Source organism: Salmo salar, chromosome 20 (genome assembly GCF_965601325.2).
Source record: "Salmo salar chromosome 20, fSalSal1, whole genome shotgun sequence".
Lineage (NCBI taxonomy): Eukaryota > Metazoa > Chordata > Actinopteri > Salmoniformes > Salmonidae > Salmo > Salmo salar.
Window position 1 is genome coordinate 34,604,475 of NC_138310.1, and position 21,680 is coordinate 34,626,154.

At 44.6% G+C, this 21,680-nt stretch overlaps 1 protein-coding gene and 2 long non-coding RNA genes across 5 annotated transcripts in view; 2 read left to right on the forward strand and 1 right to left on the reverse strand.

Moving 5' to 3' along the window:
• erln2 (Erlin-2) overlaps positions 1-15,950 on the reverse strand; it is a 33,091-nt gene extending 17,141 nt beyond the window's left edge. Inside the window, exons 1-5 of one of the 3 annotated variants that reach the window (XM_014161607.3) lie at positions 15,881-15,950; positions 13,672-13,779; positions 13,240-13,321; positions 12,813-12,859; positions 12,620-12,681 (exon numbers count right to left, since the gene is read on the reverse strand). In XM_014161607.3, coding sequence (XP_014017082.1) covers positions 12,620-12,681; positions 12,813-12,859; positions 13,240-13,321; positions 13,672-13,778 — 298 coding nt within the window. In that variant the 5' untranslated portion in view covers position 13,779; positions 15,881-15,950. 3 annotated transcript variants of the gene reach the window in all.
• On the forward strand, positions 8,315-11,691 carry LOC145862402 (uncharacterized). The gene is made up of 2 exons (XR_014381833.1): positions 8,315-10,644; positions 10,935-11,691. It is a non-coding gene; the product is annotated as an uncharacterized LOC145862402 (long non-coding RNA).
• A 466-nt stretch (positions 15,951-16,416) lies between the features above and the next one.
• LOC106580553 (uncharacterized) lies at positions 16,417-19,114 on the forward strand. The gene is made up of 3 exons (XR_001322905.3): positions 16,417-16,517; positions 17,117-17,175; positions 18,180-19,114. It is a non-coding gene; the product is annotated as an uncharacterized LOC106580553 (long non-coding RNA).
• The last annotated feature ends 2,566 nt before the right edge of the window (positions 19,115-21,680 follow it).

Genomic DNA, 21,680 nt, shown 5'->3' on the forward strand with positions numbered 1-21,680 from the left:
ATATTAGCTCATATGATGGTGCCTTCATTTCAGCGGCTTTTTAGTTTGCGAATCAGGGGCCGTATGTTTAGTGTTGTTCAGCGCAAATAGTTTTGGTCTGCATACTAATGGCCATGTCATTTCCTTTTTTTGTGGGACTTAGTCTTTCTTCCCTGTGCTTAATTAACACATCGTACATGTAGATGTAACACTTTCTGACGGGAATAAGGGGCTGAGCTTCTCAACATTGAACATGAAGGGAATGAGTCAGTTAAGAGGAATAAAGTTCTAATCATACTTAAATCTGAAAGAATTTAACGTCTTCTTTCTACAGGAGACGCAGCTCACAGAGATGGAGTCCAAGAATCTGTCTAGAGGCTAGATGGGTAATGTTTTTCTTTTACTGAGTCTAGTACGAGCAGGGGTGTAGCAATTTTATCTACAATTTAAAATGTCCTAAAGTAGCTAAGGATGCTGAGATTCAGGGACATCCTTTATTTCTGGCTAATATTTATTAGGTACACAACCCCTTTCACGAAAATGGTTTTCTCCTACAGACAGTGAGTCACGTGGCCGTGGCTCGCCGTATAAAGCAGACAAACGGGCATAGAGGCATTCCGTTACTGTTTGATTGAATGGGCAAAACCAGTGACCTAAGTAACTTTGAGCATTGTATTGTCACCGGTGCCAGGCTCGCCAGTTTCAGTATCTCAGAAATGTCCGGCCTCCTGGGCTTGGCACGCACAAGTGTCTAAGGTTTACCGAGAATGGTGCAACAAACAAAAAACATCCAGCTGGAGAATGGCAAGAATTGTGTAAGCTAACAGGCGGGCCCACAAACAGGCAAATAATGGTGCAGTACAACAGTGGTGTGCACAACGGCATCTCGGAATGCACAACTTGTCAGTCCTTGTCACGGATGGGCTATTGCAGCAGACGACCATGTTCCACCCCTCAGCTAAAAACAAGAAGAAGCGGCTCCAGTGGGCACGCCATCACCAACACCGGACAAGCAGCATGAGTCCATGGCCCCATCCTGCCTGGTGTCGGTGGTGTAGGGAATGTTTTCCTGGCACACGTTATGTCTCTTGATACCAATTCAGCAACGTTTCCATGTCCCAAAGAATTCAGGCTGGTGGGTCCAACCCGGTACTAGATGGGTGTACCTAATAAACGGAGTATACATGTCCCCATATAGATGATCCTTCTTTGGGGGGGACCTAGAATGCAGACTGGCTGGGACGAGTGACTTTCCCATTCTAATCGAGACTTTAAATCAGGTTCTTGATCCCATTCTGGACTGCAGTAGCCCATCGCTTTCCCATCCATCTAGGTCAGTTGGGGTATTAGATAGGCTCTCAAAGACTCTAGGTTTGGTTGACGTGTAGAGAATGTTCAATCCAACAACAAGAGACTATACACTTTACTCCTCCCCACATAATGTTTATTCTAAGATTGACTATTTCATAATTTCTAGCACTTTCCTCTCCTCCACCCTCTCATGCATAATCGGGAGCATACTGGTATCTGATCACGCTGATGTATATACAGTGCATTCGGAAAGTATTAAGACCCCTTCCCTTTTACAACGTTACAGCCTTATTCCAAAATAGATTAAATTATTTTTCCCCCCTCATCAATCTAAACACAACACCTCATAATGACAGAGCTAAAACCGGTTTAGACATTTTTGCAAAAACTTATTTACATACGTTTTCAGACCCTTTGCTATGAGACTCAAAATTCCTATTCGGCACCTCCATACATTAGAGGTCCTTTTGGAAGTACATACCGGCTGTAACAGGGGTAAATGAGATAGTTGCTCAGCAAAACTCACATCAACTGAATACAGGTGTCTAGTTCTGTGAATTAATGTCAGGTGTTCTTTACTCTCCTTTCTGAACCACAGAAAACAGTATGCAGAGAATTCGCAAACCTTCTGCAGTCCCCATTGCCTATGGCTTATGTAAGATTCTATACAAAATGTACAATGAGTCCAAGTGCATTTGGAAAGTATTCAGACCCCTTGATTTTTCCCACATTTTATTTCATTACAGCCTTATTCTAATATGGATTCTATAAAACAAATTCAAAATCAAATCAATCTACACACAATACCCCGTAATGACGAAGCGAAAAAAGGTTTTTAGAAATGTTTGCAAATGTATTAAAAATAAAAAACTGAAATACCTTATTTACATAAGTATTCAGAACCTTTGCTATGAGACTCAGGTGCATCCTGTTTCCATTGATCATCCTTGAAATGTTGTTTCCACTACTTGATTGGAGTCCACCTGTGGTACATTTAATTTATTGGACATGATTTGGAAAGGCCCACATCTGTCTATATAAAGGTCCCACAGTTGACAGTGCATGTCAGAGCAAAAACCAAGCCATGAGGAATTGTCAGTAGAGCTCCGAGAGAGGATTGTGTCAAAGTACAGATCTGGGTTTGGGTACAAAAACATTTCTGCAGCATTGAAGGTCCCCAAGAACACAGTGGAAGAAGTTTGGAACCACCAAGACTCTTCCTAGAGCTGGCCGCCCGGACAAACTGAGCAAACTGGGGAGAATGGCCTTGGTCAGGGAGGTGACCAAAAACCCAATGGTCACTCTGACAGAGCTCCAGAGTTCCTCTGTGGAGATGGGAGAACCTTCCAAAAGGACAATCATCTCTGCAGCACTCCACCAATCAGGCCTTTATGGTAGAGTGCCAGACGGAAGCCACTCCTCAGTAAAAGGCACATGACAGCCCACTTGGAATTTGTCACAAGGCACCTAATGGACTCTCTGACCATGAGAAACAAGATTCTCTGGTCTTATGAAACCATGAATGAACTCTTTGGCCTGAATGCCAAGTGTCACGTCTGGAGGAAACCTGGCACCATCCCTACGGTGAAGTATGGTGGTGGCAGCATCATACTGTGGGATGTTTTTCAGCAGCAAGGACTGGGAGACTAGTCAGGATCGAGGGAAAGTTGAACAGAGCAAAGTACAGAGATATCCTTGATGAAAACCTGCTCCAGAGCACTCAGAACCTCAGACTGGGGGGCAAAGGTTCACCTTACAACAGGACAACGACCTTAAGTACACAGCCAAGACAATGCAGGAGTGGGTTCGGGACACGTCTCTGAATGTCCTTGAGTGGCCCAGCCAGAGCCCGGACTTGAACCCAATCGAACATCTCTGGAGACCTGAAAATAGCTGTGCAGCGATGCTCCCCATCATCCAACCTTACAGTGCTTGAGGGGATCTGCAGAGAAGAACGGGAGAAACTCCACAAATACAGGTGTGCCAAGCTTGTAGCATCATACTCAAGAAGACTTGAGGCTGTAATCGTTGCCAAAGGTGCTTCAACAATGTACTCAGTAAAGGGTCTGAAAACTTATGAAAATGTGATACTTTAATTTAATTTCTTTAAATGAATTTGCTAAATGTTCTCAAGCCTGTTTTTGCTTTGTCATTACGGGGTTGCGAGACATTGCAAGCCAAGAAATTGCCTAGATACAGCTTTTGATTGACGATAGATCAACCTAGTGAACAGTTCTGACTGCCTGCCTGGTGGCCAACCTGCCTATACTGTGCCGCTCCACTCCCTCTCTCTCCGTCCCTCGCTAGCTAGTTTCTTCCACTGCAAAAATACTGAATCTTATTAATCGATTCCTACTTCATCGTCGTTAACTGTGGAAAACTGGCAGAGAAAGGCAAGCGACAGCAGCGAAGTCCTGTATGGCAACACTAAGTTAGATGCAAACTTTGCGAGGTGGAATTGAGGTACAGTAATGGTAGTATAGGTGCAATGCTTAACCATCTGAAAGGGACGCACCATGAGACCCAAACCGTTTCTGGCAGCGGCACAGATGCATTGTCAATTCACGTGGAATTTTGTGAATTTTTCATTTCTTTTTAATGGAAGAAAATGTCAGTTAAAATGGTAAGAAAAATTGTCCATTTGTCACATCCATAGTGCATTTTCATTTCAACTGAGGACACTAAAGAGGCCTTTCTACTGACTCAGAAAAGCACCAAAAGAAAGATGCCCAGGGTCATCCCTGCTCATCAGCGTGAACATGCCTTGGGCATGCTGCAAGGAGGCATGAGGACTGCAGATGTGGCCAGGGCAATACATTGCAATGTCTGTACTGTGATACGCTAAGACAGCGCTACAGGGAAACAGGACGGACAGCTGATAGTCCTCGTAGTGGTAGACCACGTGTAACAACAGCTGCACAGGATCAGTACATCTGAACATCACACCTGCAGGACAGGTACAGGATGGCAACAACAACAGCCCGAGTTACACCAGGAACGCACAATCCCTCCATCAGTGCTCAGACTGTCCGCAATAGGCTGAGAGAGGCTGGACTGAGGGCTTGTAGGCCTGTTGTAAGGCAGGTCCTCACCAAACATCACTGGCAACAACGTCGCCTATGGGCACAAACCCACTGTCACTGGACCAGACAGTACTGGCAAAAAGTGCTCTTCACTGACGAGTCGCGGTTTTGTCTCACCAGGGGTGATGGTCGGATTCACGTTTATCGTCGAAGGAATGAGCGTTACACCGAGGCCTGTACTCTGGAGCGGGATCGATTTGGAGGTGGAGGGTCCGCCATGGTCTGGGGTGGTGCGTCACAGCATCATCGGACTGAGCTTGTTGTCATTGCAGGCAATCTCAACGCTGTGCGTTACAGGGAAGACATCCTCCTCCCTCATGTGGTACCCTTCCTGCAGGCTCATCCTGACATGACCCTCCTGCATGACAATGCCACCAGCCATACTGCTTGTTCTGTGCGTGATTTCCTGCAAGACAGGGATGTCAGTGTTCTGCCATGGCCAGCAAAGAGCCCGGATCTCAATCCCATTGAGCACGTCTGGGACCTGTTGGATCGGAGGGTGAGGGCTAGGGCCATTCCCCCCAGAAATGTCCGGGAACTTGCAGGTGCCTTGGTGGAAGAGTGGGGTAACATCTCACAGCAAGAACTGGCAAATCTGGTGCAGTCCATGAGGAGGAGATGCACTGCAGTACTTAATGCAGCTGGTGGCCACACCAGATACTTATTGTTACTTTTGATTTTGACCCCCCTTTGTTCAGGGACACATTGCTGAAAATAAATACAGTGAGTGAAAGGACGTCTCTTTTTTGCTTCATTTATATTCTAAATTATTTCAATGCGTCTTTCTCCATTCTGATTGTTTTATACTGTTCAATTCAACCTAAAATAATTTCCTGCACTCATTTTGAGATCATTTCCAAACTGCCACAATATGGGCAAAAATACTAGGCCTTATTTTTAACCAAATGTTGCAATTGCGATTTAGATAAACACTGGAGAACTTTTGGAATCATGAAAATAGAATGTTCATTATAATTCTATAGTTAGAATATAAATAATTGTGGGCACTATGAATACAGTGTTGTTTGACATGACAATGAATAAAAATGCCATGGACGAGTTATTGTGACAGGGTAGGAACAAAAGTGATGTTCCGTGTTTCCTAGGGGACCCTATATTCTTTGACTACATTACATCTTTATTCATGTAGCCAACAATTCATGCTTCGCCTACTCCTCTTTCATTTAGAAGATACTTTTTCACAAACAGGCTGATTTAAGCCTCCGCCAGTACTGGTTTCAGGCTGTATTAGCTAGCTACGTTTGCGCTGACTCAGTACTTCGCTTGACAGCTAACTAGCGATTAGCATTTGTGGCTAACACGATTTAGCTTAACTTGTTAAGAAAATACAAACTAGCTGTTTGCAGATGTAAGAAACAAACTAATATTGTAATTATAGAACGATTGTAGATTTATATTAAGATCAAATTGGAAACAACATTGCTGTCATCAACATTGTTGCATGTGCTGCATTGACCATGCAGACTGAACAAAAGTGTCTCGTGGTCAAGCAACAATAAATGCACTCCTTGAGTGACCGGGTGGGACTACGTCTGTGGAAGGCGGCGTGGAGAGAGAGAGAGCGGAGAGGGATGACTCAAGTAGCGGAGTAAACTATAGGAATGGACTTTACACACAGCGTATCACATTTAACAAACCAAACATTCAAATACCGTTATTATTTTTTTCTCACCCTTATTTAACGAGGTAGGCTAGTTGAGAACAAGTTCTCATTTGCAACTGCGACCTGGCCAAGGTAAAGCAAAGCAGTTCGACACATACAACCACAGAGTTACACATGGAATAAACAAACATACAATCAATAATACAGTAGAAAAATCTATATACAGCATGTGCAAATGAGGTAGGATAAGAGAGGCAAGGCAATAAATAGGCCATGGTGGCAAAGTAATTACAATATAGCAATTAAACACTGGAATGGTAGGATGTGCAGAAGATGAACGTGCAAGTTGAGATACTGGGGTGCAAAGGAGCAAGATAAATAAATACAGTATTGGGATGAGGTAGATTGGATGGGCTATTTACAGATGAGCTACGTACAGGTGCAGTGATCTGCTCTGACAGCTGGTGCTTAAAGCTAGTGAGAGAGGTAAGAGTCCCCAGCTTCAGAGATTTTTGCAGTTCGTTCCAGTCATTGGCAGCAGAGAACTGGAAGGAGAGGCGGCCAAAGGAAGAATTGGCTTTGTGGGTGACCAGTGAGATATACCTGCTGGAGCGCGTGCTACGGGTGGGTGCTGCGATGGTGACCAGTGAGCTGAGATAAGGCGGGGCTTTACCTAGCAGAGACATGTAGATGACCTGGAGCCAGTGGGTTTGGCGACGAGTATGAAGCGAGGGACAGCCAACGAGATCATACAGGTTGCAGTGGTAGGTAGTATATGGGGCTTTGGTGACAAAACGGATGGCACTGTGATAGACTGCATCCAGCTTGTTGAGTAGGGTATTGGAGGCTATTTTGTAAATGACGTCGCCGAAGTCGAGGATATGTAGGATGGTTAGTTTTACTAGGGTATGTTTGGCAGCATGAGTGAAGGATGCTTTGTTGCGAAATAGGAAGCCGATTCTAGATTTAATTTTGGATTGGAGATGTTTAATGTGAGTCTGGAAGGAGAGCTTACAGTCTAACCAGACACCTAGGTATTTGTAGTTGTCCACATATTCTAAGTCAGAACCGTCCAGAGTAGTGATGCTGGACGGGCGGGCGGGTGCGGGCAGCGATCGGTTGAAGAGCATGCATTTAGTTTTACTTGCATTTAAGAGCAGTTGGAAGCCACGGAAGGAGAGTTGTATGGCACTGAAGCTAATCTGGAGGTTAGTTAACACAGTGTCCAACGAAGGGCCAGAGGTATACAGAATGGTGTCGTCAGCGTAGAGGTGGATCAAAGAATCACCAGCAGCAAGAGCAACATCATTGATGTATACAGAGGAGAGTCGGCCCTCCAATTGAACCCTGTGGCACCCATAGAGACTGCCAGAGGTCCAGACAACAGGCCCTCCAATTTGACACACTGAACTCTATCGGAGAAGTAGTTGGTGAACCAAGCGAGGCAATCATTTGAGAAACCAAGGCTGTTGAGTCTGCCAATTAGAATGTTGTGATTGACAGAGTCGAAAGCCTTAGCCAGGTCGATGAATACTCCTGCACAGTAATGTCTCTTATCGATGGCGGTTATGATATCGTTTAGGACCTTGAGCGTGGCTGAGCAGAGAAGGTATATGAAATACAAATCGTTTAGAGAGAAATAGTCCTACAATTCCTATAATAACTACAACCTAAAACTTAGCTGGGAATATTGAAGACTTATGTTAAAAGGAACCACCAGCTTTCATATGTTCCCATGTTCTGAGCAAGGCACTTAAACGTTAGCTTTCTTACATGGCACATATTGCACTTTTACTTTCTTCTCCAACACTTTGTTTTGCATTATTTAAACCAAATTGAACATGTTTAATTATTTATTTGAGGCTAAATTGATTTTATTGGTGTATTATATTAAGTTAAAATAAGTGTTCATTCAGTATTGTAATTGTCATTATTACAAATAAATCAAAAAATAATTTAAAAAAATTCGGTATATGAATCGGTATTGCCTTTTTTGGTCTTCCAATAAATCGGTACTGGCGTTGAAAAATCATAATCGGTCGACCTCTAAAAGAGAGGGTCTAGATTGTCTAGCCCGGCTGATTTGTAGGAGTCCAGATTTTGCAGCTCTTTCAGAACATCCGCTATCTGGATTTGGGTGAAGGAGAAGTGGGGGAGGTTTGGGCGTGTTGCTGTGGGGAGCGCATGGCTGTTGACCGGGGTAGGGGTAGCCAGGTGGAAAGCATGGCCAGCCGTAGAAAAATGCTTCTTAAAATTCTCAATTATCGTGGATTTATCGGTAGAGACATTGCTTCCTAGCCTCAGTGCAGTGGGAGGAGGTGCTCTTATTCTCCACGGACTTTACAGTGTCCCAGAACCTTTTTGAGTTTGTTCTACAGGATGCAAATTTCTGTTTGAAAAAGCTAGCCTTAGCTTTCCTAACTTCCCTAAAAAGTTGCATATCACAGGGGCTATTCAATGCTAATGCAGAACGCCACAGGATATTTTTGTGCTGGTCAAAGGCAGACAGGTCTGGAGTGAACCAAGGGCTATATCTATTCCTAGTTCTACATTTTTTGAATGGAGTATGCTTATTTAAGATGGCGAGGAAGGCACTTTTAAAGAATAACCAGGCATCCTCTAATGATGGGATGAGGTCAATGTCATTCCAGGATACCCCGGCCAGGTCAATTAGAAAGGCCTGTTCGCAGAAGTGTTTTAGGGAGCGTTTGACAGTGATGAGGGGTGGTTGTTTGACCGCATGCCCATTACGGATGCAGGCAATGTGGCAGTGATCGCTGAGATCTTGGTTGAAAACAGCAGAGGTGTATTTGGAGGGCGAGTTAGTTAGCATATCTATGAGGGTGCCCTTGTTTACGGATTTTGGGTTATAGAAGGTAAAGTAAAAACCCAAACCGGTCCGTGCATCAATACCGGTATATAGTAAAATATGGTATACGGCACAGCCCTATTTCACTAACAGAAAAAGTGATTCACTAAAGAGTTGTTTTATTTTACTAAAACAGTTAAAAGGTCCAATGAAGACAGTTTTATCTCAAAATCAAATCATTTCTGGTAACAATTACGGACCTTACTGTGATTGTTTTCAATTAAAATGGTAAAACGGACACAAAAATAGAAGCTATGTGCATTTACGCCAGTTTCGATTGCCGATAGATAGGCCTAGTGCACGGTTCTCTCGCTCCCCCTCTCTCTCATCAGTTATGTTTCCTTGACAGACATTTCTCTTGTTTTGTATCGTTCTATGTTCGTTAACATTAAATTCCCTAACTGCTCCTGTTTGCTGACTCCGTGTCGACATTACCGAATACTGCCTCACCGAATGGAAGCAGCAGTTAATCAGGACTTGTCCCAGATGGTCAACGAACAGGGACACCTACTTGGCCAACACCACGACCAGTTGGCACATCTGGGGACGGCTATGGATGAGGTCCTCCGCATTCTTCAACGTCTCTACATTTCCTGAGGGGCATCACCTCTAACAAGCAGAGAATTCTCTACCACAAGTCAACCCAGTGAGACAACACCCCAGCCCATCCAACCGTCCGCCCAGGTCAGCGATGTCCATTTGTCCCTCCTGGACAAATATCACAGGACTCCTTCCAAATGCCGTGGCTTCCTGCTCCAGTGCTCCCTCTATTTCACTCATCAGATGGGAGCCCCCACCACGGAGAGGTCCAAGGTTGCCATGGTTATTTCCCTGCTGACCAAACAGGCATTGGAGTGGGCTACGGCCTTCTGGGAGATAGGAGAGGAGGAGCTGGGTTCCTATGAGGGGTTCATGGCTCTGTTCAGGGGGGTCTTCGACCATCCACCGGAGGGTAGAGAGGGGGGTGAGCATCTACTCCAACTACGGCAGGATGGCCAGACCACGGCAGAGTAGGCACTTATCTTTCGGACAGTGGCAGCATCCATGGCTCCTCACCCTATTCAGAAGAGGATTGCGTGAAGAGGTCCAGACGGTGTTGGTGTGCCGACAATCTAACCTTGGACACACTCATCGCGGGTTAGGCGTGAGTACTCCACCAAACCTTTTTCAGTATCCATTTCACTAGCTGGCTATCTCTCATCTATTGTTTCTACAGCTCTAGTGGATTCCGGTGCCGCAGGGAATTTTATTGACCAGGCACTTGCCTCCTCCCTGCACATCACCTCATACCCGCTCATCTCTCCGTTTCCGGTCCAAGCGTTGGAAATGCAACCATTGGGATCCAGCACTATTACGCACGTCACAGCTCCACTCACCCTCACTGTGGGAACCAAGCACCAGGAAAGCCTTTCCTTCCTCATCACCTCCACACCTGTGCACAAAGTCATACTTGGCCTCCTGTGGCTCCAACTCTATAATCCCACCATCTCCTGGTCAGAAAGGAGGATTACCGCATGGGGACCAAGATGTCAGAGGACCTGCTTTCCTGCACCCTGTGGTTCCACTTCTGTGGAGGGCCCTGTGAGTGTCCACCAGCCCATCAATCGGTCCTCCCGTATCGTTGGACCCATGTTTTGGGACGTAGATGTGGACATCCGCCAGGCTCTGGAGAGGGAACCCACTCCTGCCACCTGCCCTCCGGAGCGCATCTACTTCCCCGCGGGGGTCAGCGATCGGTTGCTGACCTGGGCACACATCCCTCGCCGCTGGATACCCAGGTACCACCCGCACCACTCAATCCCTTTCTGAGAAATACTGGTGGCTCACTTTGGCGCAGGACGTTGCACATTATGTCAACTCATGTTCAGTATGTACTCAATCTTCCCGACACACTCCAGCAGGAAAACTCTTTCCCCCTACTGTGCCTCAGCATCCCTGGTCTCATCTGTCCATTGATTTTGTCACTGATCTCCCCTCTGATGGTTTCACTACCATTTTGGTGGTTGTGTACAGATTCTCAAGATCATGCCGTTTTATCCATCTCTCTGGTCTCCCTATCGCTCTCCAGGTCGCTGAGGCACTGTTCCAGGAGGTCTTCCGGCACTATGGCCTTCCGGAGGATATCGTCACCCTCCGATCATGGACCCCAATTCACATCATGTGAATGAAGGCCTTCATGGAGAAGTGGATCGCCACCGCAGTGAGGCCCCCGTGTTCCATCCTGGTGATCATGTCTGGCTCTCCACCAGGAACCTCCCGCTTTGCCTGCCCTGTAAGAAGTGGAGTCCCCAGTTTCTGGGGCTGTTCAAGGTTCTCGGAAGGGTCAACAAGGTAACTTAAAGATTACTACTCCCATCTAACTACCGGATCTCACCATCTTTTCATGTTTCCCTCCTCAGACCGGTGGTTCCTGGTCCCCTGGCTGATGCCATCCCCCACGGCACCCCTTGGCCTCCCTTGGACATTGAGGGGAGCCCCGTCTATGCCATCAGGTCCCTCAAGGACTCCCGACGCCGTGGGGGGTCGGCTCCATTACCTGGTGGACTGGGAAGGGTACGGTCCAGAGGAACTGCCAGGACTGGTGGTAAGTAGACCGGCAACAGCGAGAGGTGGAGCGGGAGTAGACGTGACAGTTCCCCCTCTCCGGCGCTCGATGTCTACTAACCACCGGTCCTGGCAACCCATCTTTACGCACACCTGCGTCTCATCATCAGTCACACTTAATTTTGCTATCAGGCAGTATTGTTTATGTTTCCTTGTCAGACGTTTCTCGTTTTGTATCATTCTATGTTCATTAATATTAAAAAGTCACTAACTGCACCTGCTTCCTGACTCCCTGCGTTGACGTTACAGGGATGCACCGGGAGAACCAAAACGTTGTTGACAGCTCAGCTGCATTGTGAATTCATGTGGAACTTGATTCATTTTGATTATTATCGTTTTAACAAAAACCGAAAAAAAAAAAAAAATTTTAACGCCTATTTTTTTGGTCACATCTCTATTTGAAACTTTCTTGCTTAGTGGTCCATTAACAAATGTACCACCTAATGTACCAAACTAACACCAAAACAGGCAGAAATTTCAGGCGGTCTTTTCAAACAGCTCTGACACTAAAAGAGCATGACCATAATTTTACAGTATTATTCCAACCTCAGTGTGGAAATATATATGAAACCGAGGAAAATCAAGTTTACTGCACAGGGCCTTTAAGACTGAATACAATACATAAGTTGGAAAATGAGCCACCCTTTGAAATGATGCAGTGGACAATGCACTGTTACAATACATGGGTTACAATGTTCTGAAATATTACAGCCTATATACTAAGGAGGGATTTGAAAATTAGACATGCTATGCCACAAGTAAGATCCCAAGGGGCTCCCGAGTCGCGCAGCGATCTAAGGCACTGCATCTCAGTGCAACAGGCGTCACTACAGACACCCTGGATCGAATCCAGGCTGTATCACAACCGGCCGTGATTGGGAGTCCCATAGGGCAGCGTACAATTGGCCCAGCGTCGTCCGGGTTTGGCCGGTGTAGGTCGTCATTGTAAATAAGAATTTGTTCTTAACTGACTTGCCTAGTTAAATAAAGGCTAAATAAAAAATACAAATAAAAAATAAGATCAGTTTTGAGTTGTGTTGAGAGAAATTAAACTTGAGCACATAGTAAAATTAAAATCAAACTACAATAAGTGTTCTATTTAAATGTTTTATCTACTCCACCTTTTGATTTATTGGCAAATGACTTTACCTGCTGAGGGTACGAGGTAGTTCACCACTTCTATCCGGTCAAAGTAAATCATCACTCCACCACTGAAATAAATAAAAACAGAATGTAACAACGCATACATGCAATAAATCCTCAAGAATGGAGATAAAAGTAGCTGGTATTTGTTTTTGCATCCATAAAGTTTATTTTGGGAAGAGATGACAGACAACCCTACCCTGTTCCACACGGTACATTCTTCACTTCATCTGTCTGTAGAGTGGTCTACAAAGACAGAAATAAAGAGAAGGCTTTCAACACTCAAAAATCCATTACTTCCGCAGGGCTCAATTTGAATAAAACCTGCATTGTAGTATTTACACAGTAGTTCCTTTTTCCAAGGTCAAATAACTTCACAGACTGGTTGTTGGGCACTGTATAAAAACCTACATGTAAACTCCCCTCACAAGTATACTGTCACTTTCCAGAAAAAGTGTGTGGGCTTGGGGCGATGTTTGTAAACAAACTCACAAAGACACTGCTTAGCCTAAACATTAAAATCCAGCCTCAGTTTTTGTTCAACTACATTTGAACCTAAACCCCTCACTCCCAGTCAGACCAGTCATGCCGAGGGCCTGTTCCTGAGAACGGTCTGTCTGTATCACCTGCACAGACTTGAAATTAGTGATGAAAGGCATCATGAGGTGGAAGCCAGGGCTACTGGTGGTGGTCAGGAGAGCTCCTCCTCTGTGGAACACACACATGAACACATCACAAGGAAATGACAAGAAACACACCAGAGCCAAATGTCAATCAAAATGGTTCTGATGTAGTGTGCAACCACAATCGCAAATGTTAGTTGTAAATGTGAGATGAGACTGGAGAATTTGCTGGACTGTTCTGAAGTTCAACACAAAATAATCTTAGCCCTCTTTCTATATCACACTACAGATGTAATCTGAGTTTAGCGCTGGTATGAAGTATGTGTGCAGTGCACTGCAAGGTGAACTGATGCATGTCTCCAGAAACCAAAATGCATTAATACACAGTAAGCCTCACAGTAGACAAAACAATGACTAGCCTAATATCTAACTGACCTGTAGTAAACTCCAGTGTGTCCCTCCTCAATCTTGTGCACAGAAGAGAAGAGAGCTGCACCTCCAATTGCACAGATTATTGAGGCTATGGCACCCAACTGTGCCATCCTGGGAAGAAGAAGGACAAGCAATGAGTTTCAAAAGGATCAACATACACAATGTTGGACATAGGGGACAGATTAATGAAATAGGTCTATAAGCCTAGCCTATATAACAAGTAGGCTAGAATATGGCTTTCATAACAATCAAATTGTAGTAAATAGAGTTACCTTGCAAGCTCTGGATATTAGCTAGAACAGTTGAATAGAATCAACCAGTGCCTTCTATACTGAACAAAAATGTAAACACAACATGTAAAGTGTTCGTCCCATATTTCATGAGGTGATATAAAAGACCCCAGAAATGTTCCATACGCACAAAGCTTATTTCTCATAAATATTGTGCACCTGTTAGTGAGCATTTCTCCTTTGCCAAGATAATCCATCCACCTGACAGGTGTGACATATCAACAAGCTGATTAAACAGCATGATCATTACACAGGTGCACCATGTGCTGTGGACAATAAAAGGTCACCCTAAAATGTGCAGTTTTGTCACACAACACAATGCCACAGATGTCTCATGCCAGCCCACGACCTCCACATCCGGCTTCTTCACCTGCAGTAACATCTGAGACCAGCCACTTGGACAGCTGATGAAACTGTGTGTTTGCATAACCAAAGAATTTCTGCAGAAACTGTCAAACTGTCTCAGGGTAGCTCATCTGCGTGCCGGACATCCTCACCAGTGTCTTGACCTGACTGCAGTTTGGCGTTGTAAATCCCAGTTTCAACTCTACTGGGCAAATAGCAGACATTATGTATGACATCATGTGAGCAAGCGGTTTGCTAAGGTCAACATTGTGAACAGAGTGCCCCATGGTGGCAGTGGGATTATGGTATGGGCAGACATAAGTTAAAGACAACAAACACAAATGCATTTTATTGATGGCAATTTCAATCCACAGAGATACCGTGACGAGATCCTGAGGCCCATTGTCGTGCCATTCATCCACCGCTATCACCTCATGTTTCAGCATGATAATGCAAGGCCCCATGTCGCAAGGATCTGTACACAATTCCTGGAAGCTGAAAATGGCCCAGTTCATGGCCATACTCACCAGAAATGTCACCCATTGATCATGTTGACGATACTCTAGATTGATGTGTATGACAGCGTGTTCCACTTCCTGCCAATATCTAGGAACTTCACACAGCCATTAAAGAGGAGTGGGACAACAGGCCACAATCAACAGCCCGATCAACTCTTTGCGAAGGAGCGCCCCTACTTTTTTTTAAAGGCATCTGTGACCAACAGATGCATATCTGTATTCCCAGTCATGTGATATCCATAGATTAGGGACTAATGCATTTATTTAAATTTTCCTTAGATGAACTGTAACTCTCTGAAATTGTTGCATGTTGCGTTTATATTTTTGTTCAGTGAATTTGGAATAGGCTATAGCCATTTAAACATTAGGCTGGAATCAATCACAGGTATTAACAACATATGTGATATCCAGGCACAGGGCAGGTATATTGTTGTCAGGCTAAACTTCTCTGTCAGGAAGAAGAAGCTTAGCTGAGACATCGACAAGGACTGACCTTGTAGCGTTATAAGAGGATTGGCCAAGACAGGGCGTGATATAAAACTTCACCAAGCTGTCTTACCTCATAACAATCCTAACAACTGCAGCCAGCCCAAACTTACTAACTTAGCGTATAGTCAGCTACACAATACCTCCAAATAAGACCGCTAAACAAACCTCAAGTCAAGCATTGACTGATACCAGGTCGTGAACCTTTATCTTGCACGTGTAGGATCAGTAATCTTTGGTTCCACTTTCTAACATGGAGAAGTTGATTCACTTTGAGTTGACAATACTAACAGCAAACCATGAATCGCCAGTCTTGGACGTGCTCATACATCCCTCTCCAGCAAGACAAGACTAAATAAGCCAACTACGTAACAAGCAACCGTTTGGCTTTTTAGCAAGCTATTCAAGCTACTTTAGCTACCTAGCTAGCTAACGTTAACCTAGGTTACGCTCGATTTCAAACACGGGGACGGTCACATCCACTGACACAATATTTCACTCACATTGTTGTCATTGTAGATACTTGATAGGTACGTTAAACCCCACTGACAAAAGTGTTCTAGAAATCCGTACTTTTACCTGTAGTATTATCACTCGAGGTGCCTCCTCCACCGACAAAAATACGCAAACACCTGCTACCAGGCTCACTTCCGCATTTTGCGTCACACGTCATCAGTTAGACGTTCTTCAACGTGGAAATATCCCACAAGACCAACAGAGGGGGACAACGAGTATCATAAAAAGTTAATTATTCTGTTGTGAAGTTCATTCTGTGAAAAGCGCGATCATATATCTAGCAGAATTATATTTATATTAATTTTGACACTGATATTATCCATTTACATAGGAGTACTGATACGTAAATTGCTACCCCTTGGCTTAAGTGATACTTGAGTGACTAGACTAGCGAACAGAGTTCCTTTTATATTATTGTAACATGATAGGAACACAGGGGTTCATAATTACTGGGGAACATGTTATTGTATAAAAGCACCCCTTAGTCCTGTGCATATATGAGAGTGGTGAGGTTTTAATGGGTGCAGGGTTGGTTGGTAGGGCAATGTACCTATAACCTATAACATTTGTTTGTTTGTTTGCGGACCGCCATAATACCAAAGAAGAAGAAGAAGAAGAAAAAGAAGAAGAAGAATGAGGAGGAGAAGGAGAAGCGGTGCGCCGATGAGAGCTTTGTTCTGAAGGCCTTGTGTGGGTAAAAGCCAATTTATGCTTGATCCAAAAATGTGCTTGTAGGCTCCGTATGGATGGTGTGATGCAATTGCGGAGCCTCTGGAGGCAAGCAGGGGACAAATTGAGCTCTGTACTGCATCGCCGTGCGCCTCTCAAATGTTGTAACAATGCGGAAAGCTCAAAATCGCTATGCATTGGCATGATTGGTTGACGGTAGGTGAGGGTGGGAGGTCCTATATAAACACAAACTTACTTCCTTGACAACTTCATTCACAACAGCCCCTGGGCTGCTCCACGGAGCACAAGAAGTATGAATTCCTTGACTTCAGCAGAGGCCATATCACCATAAAGGCTGCACGGCAAATGCAGTCCTCTGATTGACCATGCAGCACCTCAAAGTCCATATAGGCTGTCCAGTGTCATTGCTGTACTTTGCTAGTCATTTGTTTGAGAGCCATCTGAGGACCATGCTGTCTTAAAATGTTCGGGGTTTAGTCTAATGTATTCTGAAGGTCTGTTGGTTTATCTGTAGGCCTATTAGTGTTTACGTTTGACAATATTCCCAAACGTTTATGTCAATTTGCCACTGTAGTAATTGTCTTTGTTTTCAATTGGTTGCAGTTGAGCCCATGTGCTGGACTGGCGAACTTCACTGATAGTGGTGGTTCAAGGAACTGACTGTAAGTTTTCCTAATGAATCAGCTTCCACACTCTGATTTGAAATGAGGGTTAACCATAGGGAGGCAATAGTTGTGGATTGCAGCACTGGCAGCCAGTAAAAAATACAATCTAAGAAGATCTACATTATATTATAAATACATTTTAACATATTTACAGCCTTGAAAAGTAGAGTGAGAACTCTTCAACAAGCTTGAAAAACATGTATGTGTTTTCTCACCTCAACAACAAGCCTTTATTAGATAGGTGCAATGGTCCAGGGCAGAGATTTGGATATAATGTCCAGGGTCATGATGCAGAGATGGCGAACGCTTTATTTATAGCCCTTGATCGGTCGCCTCAGAAATCTGAAACGCCAACGTTAACCCCTAGGTGCCGCAGTGCATGGCAGATCTGTGCTGCACATTTTTTAAACGAGGAGAGAAAAAGGAATAACCGAGCGAGGGGGAAAAAAAGTTTGTCAGAGTTCATTAAGTAGCCTATCAAGGGAACATCGCTGGAACTGGCAACGTAAGCCGCGCTGGGGCCCTACTGCCATTAATCACGACTGACAAGGAACCAGGGCCCGGGGGGGGGGGGCACGGGTGCTGCTGCCAGAGACTCTGGTTGTGATTATAGCATGGGTTCCACTCACAGCGAGGGTGTTGAAGGTAGAATTTGCCTATAGCTCATAGTCCAGGTAGGCTGCTCTCAGTGTAATCCCACAGTGTAAACAGCCCACAATTATGAAATGATCACTCTTTTACCTTTATGTTTTCTTTACCGTTACTCTTTGTATAATATAAATCACACCATGTCAAATAAGTGTATTATTCCTAAGAAATATAGTGTGCTTCTATATTTCAAAGTGTGTGTAGCAGCATTAAAGGGTGGAGGGATGTTCTGAGTTAAGCTTTTACCAGTTTTGTGTCTGGCTTAATAATGTGCAGAAAGGTAGAGAGGAGTGGAAATGAAAGAGAGCCTCCTCCATATTTGTCTGCTCTGCCTTGTTCTCTCTGTATCTCAGGTCTCGTGGTTACTAGCCCTCTCCACACCGCCACCACAGAAGAGAAAATGAGATAGAGCATCTACAGACAGCCCAACACACAGAGAAGGAGGAGGAGGAAAAGGAGCCTGTGACTGGTGAAGATGGAGGCCTCTGTTAAGTGCAGTGCTTGAAAGCATGTCTGGCCTCATTAACTGTCAGTTGTAACAATACTGAACTGGCAGCGAAGACTGCTCTGAGTCTAGCAACCATAAATCACAGCCTGACAGCCCTCTGACAGGCTGGGAACCAGCACACAAGCAAGCCCTGCTCCTGCTCTCTCTCTCTCTCTCTCACACACACAATTACAGCCCAACACACACTCAGACAGACACACACACTTACATGCCCACTGCTGCACTTTCTTACCTTCCTGAACAGGAGAGACTGATAAGCGGGTTTAGATTGTAAATGTCTGAATTATCTCTAGAGCTTTGTATCGTGTGTGTCTCTGCACTTGTGTGTGTGTCTCTGCGTGTGCACGTGCATGTGTTTTGTGTGCATGCGTAGTACCTAGTAACCCTCAGTCTATTGCTGTGGCCTAGTGGGGGTCACTCCAGTGTCAATCTGCCGGTGTCCACTAGGTTGACGTGTGACTGTGAGTGTGACAAGGCTGGAAAGGAAGGAAGCAGGAGAAACAAGGCCTGTGGGTCATTAATCACAGGGCCCTGACACACACATACCAGGACGCCAGGAGTACGAGCAGACACACACACACACATGGGTGCAGGCATTCGCGCACACACATACACACCCTCAGACAGAGGAGAAGGCCATGGCACCATGAGTGAGTGAGCTCACAGCTGGGCCAGACTCCACTCAACTCACACGACATGCTGACTTACCACTCATACTCATACTCTGCATTCCTCTCCCTCAGCCTTCATCTCTCTCCATCTGACATCCACCTGCTACCTCCCCCATTTTTTATACAAATCACCATCGCCTCACAATGGCGAAGGTACCTGACACAAAGTTAGGGAGAAAGGGAATAGGTCAATATATTATTTTCAGCTTTTGAAAAATGATGTTCTACCTTTCCCCTGTCCTCCTTTTCAGTGCCATTCGTTATCATTACTGTCTGTGTTCCAGGTCTTGGATATCCTCTCTCTCCTCTCTGCTGCTCTCTCTGTCCCCCCTCTCTCTTGCTCCAGCACCACATTCATCTCCTCGTTCCTGAGATCTCCATTTAATGTCTTCCTCATGGGTGTCCGCCTGCTTTTACTTCATCTGGAGATTTATGAGAGGGCTCAGTGTGTGCGAACAGTATATGTGTAGTACAGAGTGTGTGTGTCTGGGGGCGGGGTAAAATGGTCCTATGAATGTGCTTGACTATATTTGTGGTACATAGACACAGTGTGTGTCTGGTGCAGTGGGGGTATGGGAAAGGCTTTGAAGACTTCAGAGACGCAGTGGAAGAATCAGAAATTTGCAGATACACTGAACAAACATATAAACACAACATGTAAAGTGTTGGTCCCATTTTTCATGAGCTGAAATAAAAGATCCCAGAAATGTTCCAAACGCACAAAAAGCTTATTTCTCAAAAATGTTGTGCAAAACAACCCTATTAGGGATCATTTCTCCTTTGCCAAGATAATCCATCCACCTGACAGGTGTGGGATATCAACAAGCTAATTAAACAGCATGATCATTACACAGATGCACCTTGTGCTAGGGACAATAAACGGCCACTAAAATGTGCAGTTCTGTCACACAACACAATGCCACCAATGTCTCAAGTTTTGAGGGAGCGTGCAATTGACATGCTGACTGCAGGAATGTCCACCAGAGCTGTTGCAAGAGAATTTAATGTTAATTTCTCTACCATAAGCTGGCTCCAACGTCGTTTTAGAGAATTTGGCAGTATGTCCAACCGGACTCACAACCGCAGACCACGTGTATGGCGTTGTGTGGGCAGGCAGTTTGCGTTGTGAACAGAGTGCCCCATGGTGGGGTTATGGTTTGAGCAGGCATAAACTACGGACAACTAACACAACAGCATTTTAATGATGGCTATTTTAATGCTCAAAGATACCGTGACGAGATCCTAAGGCCCATTGTGCCATTCATCCACCGTTTTCACCTCATGTTTCAGCATGACCATGCACGGCCCCATGGTCGCAAGGATCTGTTCACAATTCCTGGAAGTTGAAAATGTCCCAGTTTTTCTATGGCCTGCATACTCACCAGACATGTCGCCCATTGAGTATGTTTGGGATGCTCTGGGTCGACGTGTATGAAAGTGTCTTCCACTTCCTGCCAATATCCAGAAACTTAGTACAGGAATTGAAGAGGAGCGGGACAACATTCCACAGGCCACAATCAACAGCCTGATCAACTCTATGCGAAGGACGTGTGTCGCGCTGCATGAGGCAAATGGTGTTCACACCAGACGCTGACTGTTTTTATGATCCTGTTTTTACTTTTTTTAAAGGTATATGTGACCAACAGATGCATATCTGTATTTCCAGTCATGTGAAATCCATAGGTTAGGGCCTAATTATACATTTTTATTTAACCTATGTAAATTGACTGATTTCTTTATATGAACTGTGACTCAGTAAAATCTTTGAAATTGTTGCATGTTGTGTTTATATTTTTGTTCAGTATAGATAGCCCCTCATGCATCTGCTCTAGGAACTAGGAAGAGGCTGTAAGGCTAACAGCTGCTAGCCATCTATCTGGCCTTGCTGGAAGGACAAGGGTGGTCTGCAGGGACTCAGTTTGGCAAGGAGTTTGTATACTAGGGCTATGTCCCAAATGTCACCCTATTCCCTATATATTGTACTACTATTGCAATAAGGAAAAGGGTGCCATTTTGGACACAGTTTAGAACCTTTGGTGTCTCTCTTTATGGTAAACCAGGTGGGGATTTTGAAGGATGCATTGATGGATTTGTATTATCGTGTTAGTCATTTCGATTGAGAGATGTTCTGTAGTTGTATTACACTCGATACTTTATATCCCATGGCTTAGGAAACATGTTGTACATGTGTATACAGTTATTACCTAAAGTCTCACCCTGATTAATGGAAAAATAAATGATTTTGTGTCCCTTTCTCACTTAAAGGGGATTTATAGAGTCATGTAAGCCTATTAATTCACTCATTCAAAGGCAGCTTGACAGGCTGATTGATTTATTGCTTAGGTGATTTATTGAGATTGAATATGTGACCCTTTTTCTTTCATAACACAGAAAATATCAAAGTAGCACTGGAAAGCCTCATCTTGACATGTTGCTTTCTAAAACCTAGTTTGTGAGAGTCACAGTATTTTCTCCATCCCTCCCTTCCTTTCCTCTATCCCTCCCTAACTCTTTACCTCCTGCCTGTTCCCAAACGCTCACTCTCCACAAATCCCTTTTCTCCATACTCCTCCCCCCTCTCTCCCCAGCACTCCCCTAACCCCACTATGGTCTCACACACCAGGCCTGCCATAAATCAATGGGTAGGATCGTGTCTGCCAGTTAGACTAAACAAG